Source organism: Cervus canadensis, chromosome 5 (genome assembly GCF_019320065.1).
Source record: "Cervus canadensis isolate Bull #8, Minnesota chromosome 5, ASM1932006v1, whole genome shotgun sequence".
Taxonomy (NCBI): domain Eukaryota; kingdom Metazoa; phylum Chordata; class Mammalia; order Artiodactyla; family Cervidae; genus Cervus; species Cervus canadensis.
In genome coordinates, this window is record NC_057390.1 from 91495911 (window position 1) to 91514491 (window position 18581).

General features: G+C 41.9%; 1 protein-coding gene across 10 annotated transcripts in view; it reads right to left on the bottom strand.

The window, feature by feature from the left end:
- The window catches only part of MAPKAP1 (MAPK associated protein 1), a 227890-nt gene that overhangs the window by 89614 nt on the left and 119695 nt on the right, over positions 1–18581 (bottom strand). For all 10 annotated transcript variants that reach the window (XM_043469569.1, XM_043469561.1, XM_043469562.1 and 7 more), the window contains 2 exons: positions 15723–15899; positions 1632–1741 (listed from right to left, as the gene is read on the bottom strand). In XM_043469569.1, the coding sequence (XP_043325504.1) occupies positions 1632–1741; positions 15723–15899 (287 nt within the window). The remainder of the gene's footprint in view (positions 1–1631; positions 1742–15722; positions 15900–18581) is intronic.

The window sequence follows — 18581 nt, forward strand, 5'->3', positions numbered from 1 at the left end:
CAAAATAAAGCTATCTTAGAATATAATAAATATATCATAAACTAGTATACAAAAAATTTAGGAACAAAAACAAGAGGAAAGGACCAGGATCCTAAAGGTAGATGAATGCTCATTTAACATTTGTAAATAACTGAAGCTGTTTAAATGCTATTAGGTTGGCACCTAGAACCCCCCAAATATCTACTTTCCCCTGGGAAGGAGAGGCTATGCCTCTTCAATCATCTCTTAAATGCAAAGAGGTTTGACCCCCATGCAATGGATAAAAGTCACCCAAAAAATGAACAAAAGAGGTGTTTGGAAAAACCAGAACACCATTCATCCCAGCTAACGACTTGTTCATTATGAGTGATGATGGATAAAGACTTCTCATGCTGAGATGAAATCAAGATTTATATGCATTGTTTCCTCTCCCAACTTGTGGGAAGATCATCATCATTTAATTCTATCTCTGCGGCCAGTGATGGGCATCCAGAGAGCTGGTTATCAAACGGCGCAGTCAGCTGGCAAAAGCCGAAACGTGCAGTTGGCACATCTGGACAGAGCCGCCACAGCCGAGGGTGAACAATGACTCCTGGCGAGCGTCCAAATTGCCTGCAGACGCTAGCAGGTCTCATCTACAACCGCCCTACCAGCATCTCTCTCTCTCTCTCTTTTTTATGAGAATCAGATTTTCATTGCTCCATTCAATTGCTCTCCCCTGCCATTTTTTACAGCTCTTATCGTTCCCCTGGAATATGGCCTTGAGACAGCTCATCCGTGTCCTTCACTGTGTTATCTCTTCTAACTTTTATTAAAACTTCAGCTTTCATCTGAAGATAGCTAATTAAATCTGGAACAGATTATATTCCTCCCCTTAAAAGGAACACAAAACTATTTTCTTCAACCTGAGCCACGCTTTTTTGCCCTTTCTGAAACATAAGCCAAAGGTGTTTAAGAAGTCTCATTTGTTTACAAAGCTCAGATATTTGACATGTCACAGACAGGCAGATTTATACTAAAGTTGGCTATGGTATGATAGATCTTAGAGCTATTTCTCAAAATATTTCTCAATACTGGGAATATTTTCTTTTCTTGTACCCTTTAAATATTACAGCTAATACCATGATCTTATTTTCTGTATAAAGTTGGGTAATGAGGAATTAGTGATTAACAGCTACTTGTTTGTGAGTGATTTCTTAAAAAAAGTTTTTTTTTTTCTTTTTTTACAGTTGCTCTCATTTGGTAAAAATGAAAACATGTTTTATTCCATACCCTAAACACTAGCAACCAGAAGTTTCCTCCATGGAAAATTATGTGAAAACATGAAATTAAAAGCAGTTTTTCTACATAGCTTTACACCAACCGACAGTTAGCTCAAGTAGCTTTGTCTTAATCTATCACAAATTAATGAAGAAGCTTCCATAAGTGACATGAATACAATATTCTCACATATGCCACTGACCCAATTCCTTCCTTGGGCCCAAGGGCAGCTTAAAAATCACTTTCTGCAGTACATTTGCTAACTGAACCTAGCAATGGTATCTGAACCAATCCAGGCAGCCATCAAACACCCACCTACATGCACACCCACACCCAGCATTTTTAACTAAGCATTAAGCTTCTACTGCCAGGGTGTGATTTAACTGTCCCACCTGAAATTTTCTGGGATCCTTTTCTTCGCTTCACTGCCTTTAGCAAGATTTCTTTCATGGTGACCTTTGTGTTGTCCACCTGAATAAGGGAGAATCCATGAGCAGCATTTCTGCAGGAAAAGACAAATATTAAATCATCACCAATATTCAGCCGAAGGGATGTGAATGCAGTCTTCACTGAGTTTAAGTATTAATAAGTGTACACTGAAGTGTCAATTATTAAAAAATGGGTTATAAACCTACTTCTAATGAGAGAGAGAGAAAAGCATTCTAATATGAACAGTTTCAAGTGAAAGAGAGGGCAGAATTAGGGAAGATTTTTCTGTTTATCTTAAAACGAATCCAATTGGTCTGTGTGGGCTACGAGCAAAATCCTGTAGCAAGGACTAACACATGATAGACCTGGCTGTGTCAGCAGGTGTCACTGCAGGCAGACACCACCATCATGCTAAAGCTCGGGGAGCACTGGAGGGGAATGCGGGGTGCATGCATGTGTCCTCAGTCACTCACTCGCGTCCATCTCTTTGCACCCCTGTGGACAGTCACCTGCCAGGCTCCTCTGTCCACGAGATTTCCCAGGCGAGAATACTGGAGTGGAGAGCCAGTCCCTTCTCCAGAAGATCTTCCTGACCCTGGGATTGAACCCGCGTCTCCTATATCTCCTGCATTCGCAGATGGATTCTTTACCACTGGGCCACCTGGGAAGCCTGGGCTTCCCTGGTGGCTCAGGCAGTAAAGGATCTGCCTGCAATGTAGGAGACCCAGGTTCGATCCCTGGGTCGGGAAGATCCCCTGGATAAGGGACTGGCTCTCCACTCCAGTATTCTTGCCTAGAGAATCCCATAGGTAGAGGAGCCAGGAGGTCTACTGTCCATAGGTCACAAAGAGTAATAACTGAGTGACTAACACTTTTACTTGGTAAACCCAATGTGGGGGGCACAGGGGTGGATATGATAGCCCAAAGCAATTCAGAATAAGGAAAACAAAGACTCCTCCTAGCTGGCAAACAAATAAATAAAGAAGCATTAATTAAAAAAAAAAAACAAACCACAGTCTGTGTATACTTCAGTAGTCATGTTTTAATCTACTTAGTCCTAGAAGGTCAAGCAAAATATTAGCTGGAGTAAATAATTACAAGACAAAATAATAACACTACTTATAAGCTTCTAGCCAATCACACTTGGGGTGCAAGGGTCATCTAGACAGGAAAAAACGGTAAGGGGCAAGTACCCTTGAAAAAGAAGCCCATCCCTGGGTGAGATATAACTTCACTAAGGCCGTTAATTGCAAAAGCAAGTATCACAAACACTACTCACTATGCTTGGGCACCGAAACAAAACAGGCCAATTCCAAGCAGCTCATGTAACAAATGGGACCCAAGTTTCCAACTATGGAACATGGGAATTGCCACAAGGAGTTTGGTTGCATTCCCACTTCCCCACCAAGAATCTCAAAACGGAACACAGCCAAAAAACATGGCAGAACTTCATACTGACAAGAAATCGGAAAGAAAAGCCAAGTCCCAAGCTAAGCCATGGAAAAGCTTCCCAATGGTAGGACAGGCTGGGAAGGGGCCTTCAACCCAGCTTGGAACCAACCAGGTGGCTGGCTTTCCACGGGGGATGGGAGCTGATCTCAAAACCAAGGACCCAATTTGCTTCCCTAATACAAAGACATCTCCACCCCCTTCCCTCTCCATAAGGCTTGCTGTTTAATCCTTGACATTCCATTTGTTAAAAAGCAAAAGCCGATGCTGGTCTAGCCAGCACGATCATCCATTTTAACTTGGTCAAGTTCTTGCTATCGAACAGCAGGCCTGAGAACTGTCAAGCTAATTTTACTGAACACTCTGTTACTGAATCATGCCTGAGCCCCGGCCGTTCTTTACCTCAGAAGCTGGACCCCATCCCAGAACAATTTTTAAAAGTTTATTTTACTGATCAAAGCAAAATAAGAAATAGCTCTTTTCTTTTTTTTGGAAAACTATATTTAGGGAGCTATGTAGTAAGTGATACTTTGGCAACAGTTGTGAAATGTAAAGTGCCTGGTGCATTTATAAACTTGCGGGTATTTGCTCTGGCGCCAGGCCAGTGTGTGTTTGGAACAAACGCCAATCGTCCGCGTTCAGACCTGCCTTCCCTTGCTTTCTCCTCAGAAGTCAGTATGTGCTCCATCTGTGACAACATGTCGGGCGATGGATGAGAAGGACCTAAAAGGGAACGCCAGTTTTCGGGTACTTGCAAACTAGTCTTGGGCTGCATCTTGCGAACTTCCAGCTGCTCCGGGTTTCACCTCAACTCTTGTAGATTTCAGTTGGCTTGTAAATTGCTCATGGTTCTCGCCTAATCTGCTGCTGGCTGATAGCATTATTTCACAACCGTACGTTTATCTTTTCAGCAAAGGCAGACTAAAAGCTCGAAAGGAGGCCTTGTGTTGGGACTAACTTCCATAAATTAAAAGTGTCCTTTTAAAAAGATTTTTGAACGGAGGAAAATCCCTCGTCTGTACTTTTCTGTCATTTTACCAAAACGTACCTGGGTGACAAGGTTAAAGCATGCAGAGGAAATCCCTGACGCTTATCATCCACCGGCATTACTGATAAATTGTGTGGTGGAGGAATAAAGGATTACCTTCTGTATTTTTTCATTACACTTTTCTTTTGTTACAGAATACATAAATCCATTGTGGCACAATGTAATATGTATCACCATGCTACACCTGCGGACGCTTCCGAGCGGCTGCCATGTCTGTGCAGTCAGGAATGATAAGTGAACCACCCGTGAATGTTAACGATAGTGATCATTCTGAGGTAACTCGGCTCTCCATCTTCCTTTACAGCCTCCGTGCTGAAGCCAGGGTAGCAGGGTTCATGAGAGGAAAATGAAAACAACAGGGAAGGGAAGGGGCACGCTCGGTGCGCGGAATGTGCCTTCTCAAGTGTGCGGGCTCTCGCTTGGGGGCTCCGTGGTGGTGAAAACAAGCACCTTTTAAAGGAGAAAGAGGTTGTGACCCCTGCATCCTGCACGCTCAGCCAGACCTAATCAAAGTTTCCTTGGGTCAGCCTCGCACTCCACTCGCTCCTCTCCTGACAGACGGGATGCCAACCTCAGATCCTGTCCCAAGTCTACAAGACTTAAAATGTTTCTAAGATGCCAAGGGGACCGGATCGAGGTGCTTCTCAGAATCCATGGAGGTGCAACTGTTATGTGATGCTCCCATTTAATAAATGGATATAGAGGCTTGCTACCACAATTTTCAGCTTGACTTCCAAACAGTCTGGGTTTTATGCCTCATTTCTTCATATCCAGGGTTTTTTATGGGCTTTCTAAAATGTCTATTGAAATACATCCTTTAAAGCTGCCTTTATTTAATGCTGGGCACTGGGTCTGAGATGGAGGAGAGGATGATCTCAGGGGGAAATGTGTGCAGCAGGCAGGAAGGTGCCAGCCCTGCCTCCCTTCCTCACCGCACTGCGTTCTAGTCCCAGGGTTGTGACCCGTGCTGCGGATGACTCGGCCTTGGACAGACAGGCGGGTGGATGGACAGATGGATGGGTTACAAACCCACTCTCAGCTCAGAAACTGCTCCTCCCTCGTGGACAGATGGCTTCTCTTCTGCCCGTGCAGGGCATTCTGGGGCGGGCACTGAATAGCAGCAGCTGCCCTTCCACAGCCCCTGGGCTGCTGGCGCTGGGTTCAGAGCGAGGCGCCACCTCAGGGAGCTGACTGCTGCCAGGAATGCTCCAGTCAGTTCCAACCTAGGCCCTGTCAAGTCTCGTAACCACTGAAAAAGCGTATGGGCATTTTAAAAAAAGATTACTCACTTGAGGAATTCAGCTCTGTCCCAGTGCAAAACCACTTGGTTACCAGAGGGAAGTTTTTATACCTGCATTAACCTGACACAAGCATTTCTGCACTAGACATTAACCTAGAGGTGGTAGGGGACAGAGAAGAGGCAGGGGCACAGGTCTTTATCCGAGAAGCTCAGATTCTGCTTATAGGGGCAGAGCTGCAATCAGAACCCAAGTTGGAAGGCAACATATTGGAGACGAAAACACATGGGCTGGGAGTTCAATACCCTTTGGTTCAAATCTGGCTCCATCACTAACTGAAATTTCGTCTTAACACGTGGGAACCTCAGCTGTGTCCAAGAAATGAGGCCACATGCCTACAGAATTGTCAGAAGGATGAAACAGACAACAAATGCAGAGCACCTGGAACCAAGGCTGGCAAACAGCAGGAGTTTACAGTGTTCTTTCTCGCGTGTTCCCCTCGTCCCAAGTCTTCACCCCAAGAGAAGAGGCCCCAGTCAGCCCGTCTCCCCTAAACCCCCAGCAGACAATGCTTATTTGGGGAGATGGATCTCAACCCTCATAACAGATAACACAGGTTCATTACAATGCGCAATCTGCTGGGCACGGTGGCAGCACTGGGATCTCATCAGTACAGCGCTTCCGGCCCAGGCATCGAAATCCCCCGAAGCTCAAAGAAGGGCACCCTGGGCTCCGGTTTCAAGGTTTTCCTTTTTGAGAGAGTAAACTGGAGAAGTAGGCATGTTCTACCTCAGCTTAACTCCACTTTGGATGGGGTTGGTGGAAGTCAAAAATCATGGTGACAAGGTGGAGAAATCCAGTGAGATTTATTAAGAGCATCTGGATCTGCAGACCCAGATAAGAGGTTATCAGTCAACAAACACAGCAATAACAGTAGCGTCTACTACTTACTGAGCAAGTAGTCCACGTTGGGTGCTGTGGTAGGCCTTTCAGATCTGTATTAACTTATTCTACCCTAAAATAAACACTATTGTTATATCCATTTTGCCAAAACTGAGGCTGGAGACATTAGGGAACATACTTGAGGTCAGTCATCTATTCAAGACACTATTTTGGATTCAGAGGTCAACAGTATGGTCCCTAACCCAAGTATTACTGACACAGTCCAGCAGGAGAGAAAGACAAAGAAGAAAGAATTACAGTTCTGCATGGTCAGCACAGAGATGAGGGCAAGCTCAGAACGCTGCCAAAACACAGAGGCATTTCACCCAGCACACAGGGGTGGGGGTGCGTCAGAGGAGCTTCTCAGTGGAGATGTCTCAACACATAGCTGCTGTTCATCTCTACATCACACTGAAACAATGGTGGCGACACCAGAAGGCAGTTCTAGGATAGAGCCTGCTTTGGAGTCCGAGCTCTGCCTTCCCTGGGTAAATGATATAATCTCCCTAACTTCTAGTTTTCTCATCTACAAAAAGAGGATAATTCTCAGACTACAACATTGTTTTCAGGGCTAAATACTGGGCTGGCCAAACATTCATTCAGGTTTTTCTGTAACAGCTTACTTCTAAATACTTCTAAAATAGTTAACATAATACTTCTCATAAAAAATACTTAATAAGCAATAGACAGTACAACTATTGGGCTTCCCAATAGCTAGTGGTAAAGAACCCGCCTGCCAACTCAGGAGATGTAAGAGACCTGGGTTTGATCCCTGGGACAGGAAGATCCCCTGGAGAAGGAAATGGCAACCGACTCCAGTACTCTTGCCTGGAAAATCCCATGGACAGAGGAGCCTAGAAGGCTACAGTCCATGGGGTTGCAAAGAGTTGGACATGACTGAAGTAACTTAGGACACAAAATACCACTATCAGCTTTTCTTCATACAAAGAAGTGATATATACAATGATGAAAAGTGACAATAGTTGACATTTATTGAGTATAGATTTTGTTCATTTAATCCTCCCAGGAAAGGTGGGTGCTATCATCAGTCCCATTTAATAATGGAGGAAATTGAGGTCCGGCAAGACCGAGACATGTGCCTGGAGTTTCGCAGCTAACAAGTGGAGAAACCAGAACTTGAACCCAGGTTTGCCAGACCCCAAAGCCTGTGTTTTTAAACCTCCCTATAGCCAAAGGGAGTTTGAGGAACTCAGGACAAAAAGAGACTTACAGGGAACATATCTTCCAGAATGGAACCACTGACTAGTCTATGGTGAAGGTCAACTTCCACTGTAACAAATTCAGTTTGACTGTAAATGTCCCAACTCTCAGACTCAGCATGTGACCTACAAGACCCTTTTCTGAAAGCCCCTGGAGAAGGTCCTGGTTTCCTGAGCCACAGCCTCAGTTTGTGGAAGTGGGATAAGGCTGACAGGAGCAGTGCCCCCTCCTCTAGGCCTGACCAGTTCATAATCCTGATGAAGACGCAACCCTTTGGTTCCCAGCCTGCTTTGGTCCCAATTCCATGCATGTTCATTCTCGAGCGCTTCAAGGTAGAAAATGAAAATATATGAGCAGGAGAAAGCCCTGTAATAACTGCAGCATGCCCGCTTTAAAGCAAGTCCTCTGGGTATATTACTTTATCCATAAAGAGAGTTTACGCTAGTGTGAATGCCACATTTTGGTTCCCCTTGCACTGACAAAAATCTTTTTTTTTAAGATCAAAGTGTATGGTGTGCGTATGTGATGTTTGACATTGGACAAAGTACTCTTTTTCAAAACAGACATTTTCCAAAAACATAACTCACTAGACTAATGGGCAGTGAGAAGCCAAAATGACTGCCCCTCCGCCTTCTCCTTGTGTGTCTTTGCCAGAGTCCTTGGGACTTGCCAAATCCGGTCATGCCTGCTTAGCTTGCTCGACTGATTGTGCCAGAAAAGAAAATAAGACACAGATGTATTTGAGCTCTTTGAGATGCCAGTAAGAGAGACAGCTAATGGCTTCATTTCGACCCTCCCCTTCCAGCTGGGCACAGGTGGGGGATAATGAGGTCCCTCTCCCTAATCAAACTCAATTATTTACTACTCTATATAACCGCAAAGACATTCACATTCAGTTCAGAATATAAAACACACCGTGGGCTATTTCCAACCACTGCCACTGGGTATTTATAACAAACTCAAGTGGCTAACAGTTTGCCTTGGCAGGAGTTTAAGTGTGTAAAGTTTTGCAAACTGTTTCTGTTCAGATATGTCCTGCTGAAATGGGGTCCCAGGCGGGGGTCCACAACTGTCAGGTCAGTGAACTGCATAACATCTGAGAATGTATCCACCACGCAGTGCAGACAGGATCTGGAAATCAAACGCTTCGTTCTACCACAACCTTCGGAGAAAGCATCACGGTTTTTTCAACAGCAAGACTGACATTGTATTAATAAACATTACAAGTCACTAGCCTGACATGTACATAGCAGCAGCTGACAGACTCCAACATAAGCTGAGGGGAGAACAGAGGAAATCAAAATGAGACATAGTAGCTAAACATGGCCCAAGCGGGTGGATCATGAAACAAATCACATTAATGTCAGAAACGTGAGTCCCAAACTTTTAAGATTCATAGCAACTGAAGCAACAATCTGGTATAATTTTTGGATACCAGAGTAACTTGATGGTTATCTAAAATATGGGCTCTTATTGTAGGAACAAAGCTATCCTGGCACCATTTCAACAGACAGACATTCCAGGGAGCAAAACATACATATTTAGCTTGTCTGACCTTTAAATTCTTAGAAGTATGTAATTAATGCTTTCCATCTTTATTACTTGTTCCAATATTCCTGTCACTTTAAACAGACACAAAGAAAAATCTTTTCTTTTCTCTAGACAGTAGCTGTTGCCAAAAAGGAAATCAAGTCAGATTTACAAATACAAAATTAAACAGGCTACATATGTTACGTTTCCATACATGAGGACAATCTGGACAATGAAAATGTTTGCTAATACAACAGAATGAAAAGAAACAACACACAGTTGGTCCTCTACAACTCAAGCAAACAATAAATAACTAGGATAATTTACAGACATAATGTCAGGCCTGATTACAAAGAACACAGGCACCTTTTTTTTAAAATTCCCTGCCCTATTTTAGCCCTGCCCCTTACCAAACTGTCTGACCTTGGGTAACACTTGTCTCTGATCCTCAGCTTATAAAGGTGAGCTGCTTATAAGGAATAACTGAGATAACAAGCTATGAGGGGCACCAAACTGAGTGTACAAAAATGCTCATCCCCCCATCCCCATCACCTCCCCTCCAGACTCTCAAGGCAATATTACATAAGAGCAGGTGAGTTTTCAAACTAATGATATCTTTTTGTAAAGGTCTGGTCACTTGGGGTATACTGTAAAGAAAGTATACTAAAACCACCGAGACCCTTTTTGAAAGCCCTCATACAGAAAGAACAATGAATCTAGGGCATACCTTCTGAAAAAGCAGCTAACATTTTTCTCCTTATGCAGACAAGAGAAGCCACAGCCATCTTTGGGAGCCCTCTAGGCCACATCGCCCAGGGCAGCCCAGCTTCTGGTACAAGGCCCTCCAATGCTGAGCCAGTAGTCCATTTCCCAAATAGCAAAATCCTAACTGAATTCTATATGCTCTGCAGCTTTTGGTTAAAACAGCCCCTTTCCCATATCCACCTGATATATTAAACACTGCAAGTAAAACACATATGAAAGTGAAAATGTTAGTCACTCAGTCGTATCCTACTCTTTGCAACCCCATGGACTGTATCCCACCAGGCTCCTCTGTCCATGGAATTCTCCAGGCAAGAATACTGGAGTGGGTTGCCATTCTCTTCTCCAAGGGATCTTCCCGGCTCAGGGATTGAACCCAGGTCTCCTGCATTACAGACAGATTCTTTACCAACTGAGCTATCAGAGAAGCCCAAGTAAAATACATATATAGGCAGGGCAATTTAATTAATTGACTTCTGATTTAGGAGGATTCTGCTTTATTGCTTTTGATTTTTCTTTTCTTAAAGCTCTTCTTCCCCACCTCAGAGTAGGATGCCAGTGTGAAATAATAATGTCAACAAAGGTAACGCAATGACACCACACACATTGCTTTTGCCACCGCCATTTTTTAAACTCAATTCAGTGTCACAAATTCTGATGGAATTAGCCTATGCTGGGGGCTAACTGCGCTTCCCTGGTGGCTCAGTTGGTAAAGAATCTGCCTGAAATGCAGGAGATCTGGGTTTGATCCCTGGGTCAGGAAGATCCCCAGGAGAAGGGAATGGCAACCCACTCCAGTGTTCTTGCCTGGAGAATCCCATGAACAGAGGAGCCTGGCGGGCTACAGTCCATGGGGTCACAAAAAGTCGGACACAACTGAGCAACTGACACTTTGACTTTTGGAGGATGAGAAGAGATGGACAATGTGAGTTCCTCTCCTGTCCACCCCTCATCTGACCTGTCCAACAGCATAGCAGACCTTGGCTTGGTCATTGCTGGTAAGGAGCACTTCTTTGGATGTTGAAAATCAGCTGAGATCTAGCCCTTAACTATTAGGCGTCACTTCACACAGCTCTCTGTCCCCTACTTCTCCCTTCCCATACTCCTGACAGTCAACTTCAGTGCTTAGGCTCAGAGAAGCTAGCTGTCAGCAAGTTAGGGACTCCTGTTTATATATATATTGGCTTTGTACAAAATCAATCAAGAACAATGGATACCTTAGAAATCCGCTTGCTGATCTGGTAAAGGAGGCAGTGTTCACTAACAGGTTCCTAATTTGTACTTCGTTAAGAGTAATCCATTCTCCTTCCCCTAATGACAACTCTATTTCCAGGGGCTTCCTGGTGCCCAAGGGTCTTGGAGGAAAAGACCAGTGTAGCCTCAATTCAGTAAGAACACCCACCTCCACACTCTTTTTCACAGAACACTTTTCCAATTAGGGATTTATTTAAGTTAACTAGCTCCTCTTTTTAAATGTAAATCATTATATAATATAATAAGTCATTATCCTTGCATGATGGAACAAGGAGAAATTTGAAATTCTCTTTTTTAAGAAGAGACATATTTTCTAATTTTTCTGTACTGGACATGAATTAATTGTGTAATAAAAAATAACCTGAAGAAAAGTTACACCCCATGTCCACCTTAGGGTGAATTATTCAGACTGACAAATCTCTGATAAAAACAACAAATCATAACCATGTAGTATTTCCTACATACCAGGGCCTGAGCTAGTTTTCTGACAGCAGTACTTCCTACCTGAGGTTCAAGGGCCCCCAAGGTCAACAGATGCATTCACAGGCTCTCTTGAGTTTCAGAATTTAAAAATTGTGCTTTTAGCTCAATGAAAATCATGCATGTATGATTTTCACTGAAAAGCAAAAAGTTATACAGATGGATGTATACAGTGACTTAAACAGCAGAGAGAGAAAGATACAGGCTACTCCCAGTTTTCCAGGCTTCCCGGTCTCTATCCAGCTGGGGGAGCCTTGAGTCATTGCTTGGAAGAGAAATGCCTGGAAGAGCCCCTTAGCCTTCATTAGAGAGAGGTGAACCAGAAATAAGGGAATGTTCCTGACCCAGGGATCGAACCCATGTCTCTTACATCACCTCCACTGGCAGGTGGGTTCTTTACCACTAGTACCACCCGGGAAGCCAAAACATACCAAGCCAGAGTCAACCAATCAAGCCCACATCCACTCATCTATGTATTTGTCTATGGTTACTTTCACACTACTACAGCAGAACTGCGTAACAGAGACTGTATGGCCTGCAAGCCTAAAATATTTACCATCTCATCCTTTAGTTTGCCAACATGTGGGGTAAGCTGGTAAGATTTGGGAGACTGTATGTTCCAGCAGCTAGTTATTTAACATCAATAAGAGAGGCAGAAAGGCTAAATGGCAGTGCAAGCTGCATACAAAAACTGTTAGAATACAGAAAGTGATGGGAGAAGTGTACACAGCTCTTTATGGACCAGACTTGCTGATCTCTGAAGAATTCATGTTCTGTGTGTACAAGTCTCACTGTGCACAGGATCAGTCAGGCAGAGAGCCCATCTACAGAAACACTAATTAACAACAGCAGAAAGTAAGATGATGCATCACCCTGGTTCACCCAGGATGGAGTGTGGAGCTCTTGAGCTTAGGACTTCAAACTTTAAAACAGGGAAAGTCAGCTCTTTGGTGGTTAGGATTCTAGGCTTTCACTACCATGGCCCAGGTTCAATCCCTGGTTGGGGAACTGAGGTCTCACAAGATACATGGCATGGCCGAAATAAATAAATAAAATAAAACAGGGGAGTCCTGAGCAGGACTGGCATAAGCTGGGTATCCTAGCAGAAATGTTCTTTATTTTTCCATTAAGAAGTATTTAAAATTGGGGAGGTGTGCACTGTAAGTCAACTGACCCATTAAAATAATGGACTAATATCTAAAAATACATTCATTGCTTAAAAGGACAAATAATAATATGATAATCTGATGTTTCTTATGAAAATCAAAAATTCAAGTTGACAAGTAAAACATTTAACACCCGTTAAACCCAACATCAGTGATTTAATTTCAACAAAACATCATCTGTTGCATTAATGTTGTTAATTTGTATTTTATTAATGCTATAGTTTTATTTGCATTTAATTTATAATTTTGTTTCGGTTGCAAAAAGATATGGAATTTGTAACTAGCATTTTACATCTGTATGTGTTTAAGTAACATTATAATAAAACAACTTTGGGCAAACACTGAAGTTTCAGGAGAATTAATTTTCCTTTTTAAAGTGCTTGTTTTAGAAAGGACTTTCAGATCAAAAGACTACTATGATCATATGTTAGTATTTATGTAGCAAAAATTGTGCGCTAATGAGAATAATGCTTCTAGTGACTTATTAATAAACAACAGAATTCCAAGCAGAAGCTACTGCTACTGAAATTCCACTACATATACCTTAAAAAAAAAAAAAAAAATCCTAATGACATCTTAGGGCTTCCCAGGTGGCGCTAGTGGTAAAGAAGCCTCTTGCCAATGCAGGAGATGCAAGAGATGTGGGTTTCATTCCTGGGTTGGCAAGAGCCCCTAGAGCAGGAAATGGCAACCTGCTCCAGTGTTCTTGCCTGGAAAATTCCATGGACAGAGGAGCCTGGTGGGCTATAGTCCATGGGGCTGCAAAGAGTTGGACGCGACTGAGCATGCACACATCACATTTTGTGATGGTAAGGCTGAAAAGATGGTTTTACAAACTTTATTGGTAGCACTATAATGGATACATCTTCAGAAGGCTATGTATGTCAATACAAAGTGAGAATCTGAAGATGTTTTTTACCTTGACCAATAATCCTACTCAGAGGGAACTTTCCTAAGGAAGTTATTCAACAGGAACAAAAGGGATATAGATAAGGACTATCTTTAAAGAGTTACTTATTAAAACCAAATCAAGGAAACAATCTAAACACCCTGTGACAGGGATCTATTTCATCTCATACATTTTTCTGTTGTATTGCTCATCACATTTGAATGGTTTGTTTGACAACTGTCACCCCATTAGACAGAAAGCTCCATGAGAATAAGGGGCTGTCTCTTTGATTTTTTTCCCCTGAAAAATCAAAGTACTACTTTACTAAGTGAGTTATTTTATACAATATGAACATCAATATAATTAAAATTGTGAAAAAAATTTTTTATAACAAGGATGGACTGATTTTCAGATTTCCAAACCACAGTCAACTGTACATTTACACAGAATTGCCTTTGCATGAAGCCCAAAAAGGAACAGCATAAAAATGAGTGTTTCTGTAGCCCCTTAATTTTTGCTGATCAACAGTTTGTTAGAAAAGCAGCTGCAGGTTTTTATCAAAGGTCTGAGACATTACATAATAAATGTAGATTGCAGGAATTAAGAACAGATATCAAAATATTTGGAATATAATATTAAGTAAAAATAACACAATATGTATGCTAGAACTCCAAGTGTAATATATATATACATGGAAATGATTATACCAAAATGAAAATAATTATACTGGGATGGAGGAATCATTGGATAATTTTTAAACTACTTTAAATATTCTTTAAAGTTGTTGTTTTAGTCCCTCCAAAATGTAAAAAGAAGGAAAAAATCTTTGCTGCTATATACACCAAACATGACTTCATGGTAGGGATGAAATGACCATGAGGAGCTACCCCCGACTCACTCCCAGGCACTCAGGTTTCTTTCTTTGCTCAAGGGTAGAAACATCCAAAATACTCATATATCCTAGGTAGCATAATCCTATTTTTAGTAAAAAATCTGAAACAAAGGCAATATGCTTTTAAAAGACAGGGGAAAGCCCTCTAAAGGGATCCCTCTTCTCCACAGTGCATTTGCTGGTTACGAACAGCAGGGGGTGCCAAAGGGACCACTACTGTCCCCAGGAGATGGCCAGGAGGGGCAATGTCACGGCCCCTGTTAGAAAAGCTTAAACTGAGAAGACAATGCAGGCTTTCCCCTAACAACCAGGACATATGTATAAGACTCAGGTGCTCTACAGACATGAGTGGACAAAAATCACATTTTTATTTTAACTAACTTCTGATATTTCCTGGAATTATGAAGGTGGTCAACAAATCACAGTTCTATGAGCAGTACTGGTGACTCTGTCATGAACAGAAACAGCGTCATTACAGCTGTGGCAGATGCCTCAAGTACCATTTATACTTATTACTACCTTGAAACAAGAGACCTCAGGAGTTACTGTTAGACCTGCCTCTGGATCTTGTCATTTAATGTATTGATAAAGCTAGTACATATATCACAAATTTGTTTAATAATTTGATAACTATTTAAATATAATTGGATTTTCTTGTACTCTGTGAATATTATTCTCTACATTTACAAACACTTTTCTGAGAAGGGCTTCTGTAGGCTTTAGCAGACTACCAAAGGCACAGACCAGGTTAAGAACCTCTGCTCAGTCTAAAGGAAGGCAACTGAGAAGAAAATAAAATTTGATTTGAACAAAATTGGAGAGAAAAAGAAATATTTTAAGTCACAAAAGAGAAGTGATTGCAACACACATTTTCAGTTTGGATTCCTTGATGAGAAAGAGGAAAACATCAAATTTTTCCTTCATAAGGTCCGAAGTGCCCCAATATTTCCAGAGGCTTGGTACATAGACACAACTTTTGAGACAGACTTAATACAATTTACCCCAGGTGCAATGGCCTGGAATAAGATGCAAATGTTGTCCCCATCTCTCCAGAAGTCATCATTTCATGTTCACTCTCCAGATACAAAATATCATTCATCTGATAAGAAAACCAAAATCAAATCCAAAACCCTAAAAGGCAGAGAGGTAAGATACTGAGATAAGTAACAGTGTCAATACTCACATTCGAACAAAGAGCGACTCTTTGGATGTCAGACCGGGAGATGAATACTTTTCAACCAGGGCCAAAGTACTGAAGCCAAACTTATGAATGGGCTCGTTGGAATCCAGTGGGGGAAAGTCTGTGTCAACCTCCCCGTCATCCTCGGCAATATGCAGGCAGTAGGCACTGACATTGTCACTGTAGGGAAATCAAAGAGGTAAGTGAACACCAGGGTACAGGAGGGATGCAGAGACCAGAGGTGTGGTGGACGGCAAGCCAGCCCAGACACCGCTGCTCCTCACCCTGAAGCCTGGGTGCAGTGAGATCTCCCAAACCCTGCTCCCTCCGATAAAGAGAAAACACACACACAGCAGTGCGAAGGGGGAGAGACACAGTGTGAAATGAGGATGTTAACACTGTTCTATTCTTCCAGTGACTATTTACGGAGCATCTGTTATATGTAAGACATGGGACTTAATGCCTTAGATCAAAGACGAGATTTGAGTATAGACCCTCAAAAGAAGTTTAGTGAATAGCAGCAGGGGGAAGGAAGTACTACATTAGCTATAAGTGTAAATAAAATAAATATCATAAAAGAGAGACAAAACTATAAAGGAGGAAAAATTATTTGAAGGGAGTCACAGACCTCTGATTTATGTTCAGGATTAAGAAAATATCTGTGCTCTAGCTCAGAAGAAGTGCTCAGGGTAACCAAGACAGTCTTTACTGTTCTCCTTTTTCCGAAGAATATCGGGCTCTCTTGATAGATCTGATTCTAAACACCAAGGACACTTAACGCAGTAAAAGCAAATGACCCAATTTATCCTGATGTAGATAACTAAGCTTCTCAACTATCAACACTTTTGGACTTGTCTCACTTCCCTAGAACGTCCAGTCAGTACTCCCAGACTCCAGCTCTGCCCAGTTTAGAATTGACACTTCTTCTCCTTTGAGGAAAATAAAAAGTCAATTTGCTGAAAAAGAGTGGGAAACTGCACCAACATAAAGAAAATTTAACACTGAAATAACTAAAATGCTTGAAGATACCCTGCACCAAAGTTCAATCGTGAAACTGCAGATCTGCTAGCACTGAGAGTTTGAACCTAATAGTTCACAAGGAGGTAGGATTCTAAATTCTATGGCTTAAATTTGGAGTTTAAATGATATGATTGATGCTTAAATTAATTAATTGCAAAGTGTATGCTAATTGTTTAATTGGTTGCTTGATCTATATAGATCATTTTTTGAATTAAATGAGTTGATTTACAAAGTTTATTGATTGGATGTGACAATGAATTATTTCACTGACTACCTGATTTGCAATTTTCCCAATTAATGCACAAATCTTTAGCTGCAACTCTGCTTATTGAGAGAGAGCCTACTTCAGGTAATCTATACTCAGTCTGTCATGACTAAGAGATATTTATTATATAAAACAGGTAATAAGGACAGATTAAAATTAATGGGAACTGTAAATTTACTAAATGGATGGATAACAAGAAAGTAATCTGGCTATGTTTGTCACTATAAATTTCATGTGTTTGCAATGCTGTTAAAATTTTTTTAAATTCATCTCTGAATGGTATGGGAAACTTACCAATCTTTGCAAAAGGTTACCGACTTCAACACAAAACAGTTGCAGAAGCAGAAGAAAGCCCTTCAGATGAGGAAAATATCATAGGATAATAGCTAAGGGCTTTGTGTCCAAAGAGACTTGAATTCAGACTGAAGCCGCATTGCTCGTGGGCTATGTGAGTTCAGAGAATAAGCTTCATCTCCTTCACATCCCACTTCTACAAAAACGGTACAATTACCCAGAGGTGGCTGTGAAGTTTTGATGAGATGATATATGTAGTGCCTAGCATATAACAGAGGTAGAAAAATAAATGGTAGTAATGATAATAAAGTCAGATGGAAAATAACTTCAACGGTTAGGTCAACCCTTGAAGACAAATCATGGATGCATACTAGAGCAACGAAGCAACAGTGAAACTGGGAGACATGTTCTACGTGCCAATTGGAGTGAAGGTGTCCGCTGTGCTCTAGCCTTGGGGCCCACTGAGCCTCTGGGAGTTTATGAACAGGGAAGACACTGATGAAGCAAGCGATGGACAGCACAGATTATTTACTGCTGTGTAAATCATCCTGAGGAATGTCTGTGAGTCCCCAGCACCACAGAGGTTTCAAGGGCAAATAATAAGTCTATTGATCAAAGCGGAAAGCCAAACATTGGTATCAGAAGAATTCTGCTTTGATTGTCATGGGACGCCCCCAAATCCCCTCCAAACAAACTCGGCAAATGTCACAGGCTAAGCTCTGAAAGCCAAAAGACTCACTGCGCCAAGTGCTCTTCTCCCCCAGTTCTTGAATATAAAGTGTGACACCACGTGTTCATTCAAAAAGCAACTGAAGTGCCTAGGCTATGCTATAGTCTGTCCTGAGCACTGGGACACAGCAAGGAAAAGAATGAATAGTTCACCCAATTATAAAAATTAATGGAAGTCTTCTCTGGGTCATCAGCAAAGTTTAGTAGTAAACAGGGCTCCCCTACCAAACCCTTAATTGAACATATAAGGGGGGAAATGACTAAAATTCCATATGCTAGGCATGGATATTGGTTTCTCTGTGCCTGTATACAGGAATCATGAATAAAAGAAGCTACTGCGGTATACTCTGACTTCTAAAACTGCTCCAGGACTCCAAATTAGTACTGGTACAACAGCCACTGGTATCACGGGCTACATTCACCGAGTACTATGTGCCAGACACTCTGCACAGTGGTTTAGATACATGAGCTCATTCCACCTTCCCACCAACTGTGTGAGTTATTACTTCTATTTTATAAATTACAAAACTGAGGCTCAGTCAGGTTAAGTGGTT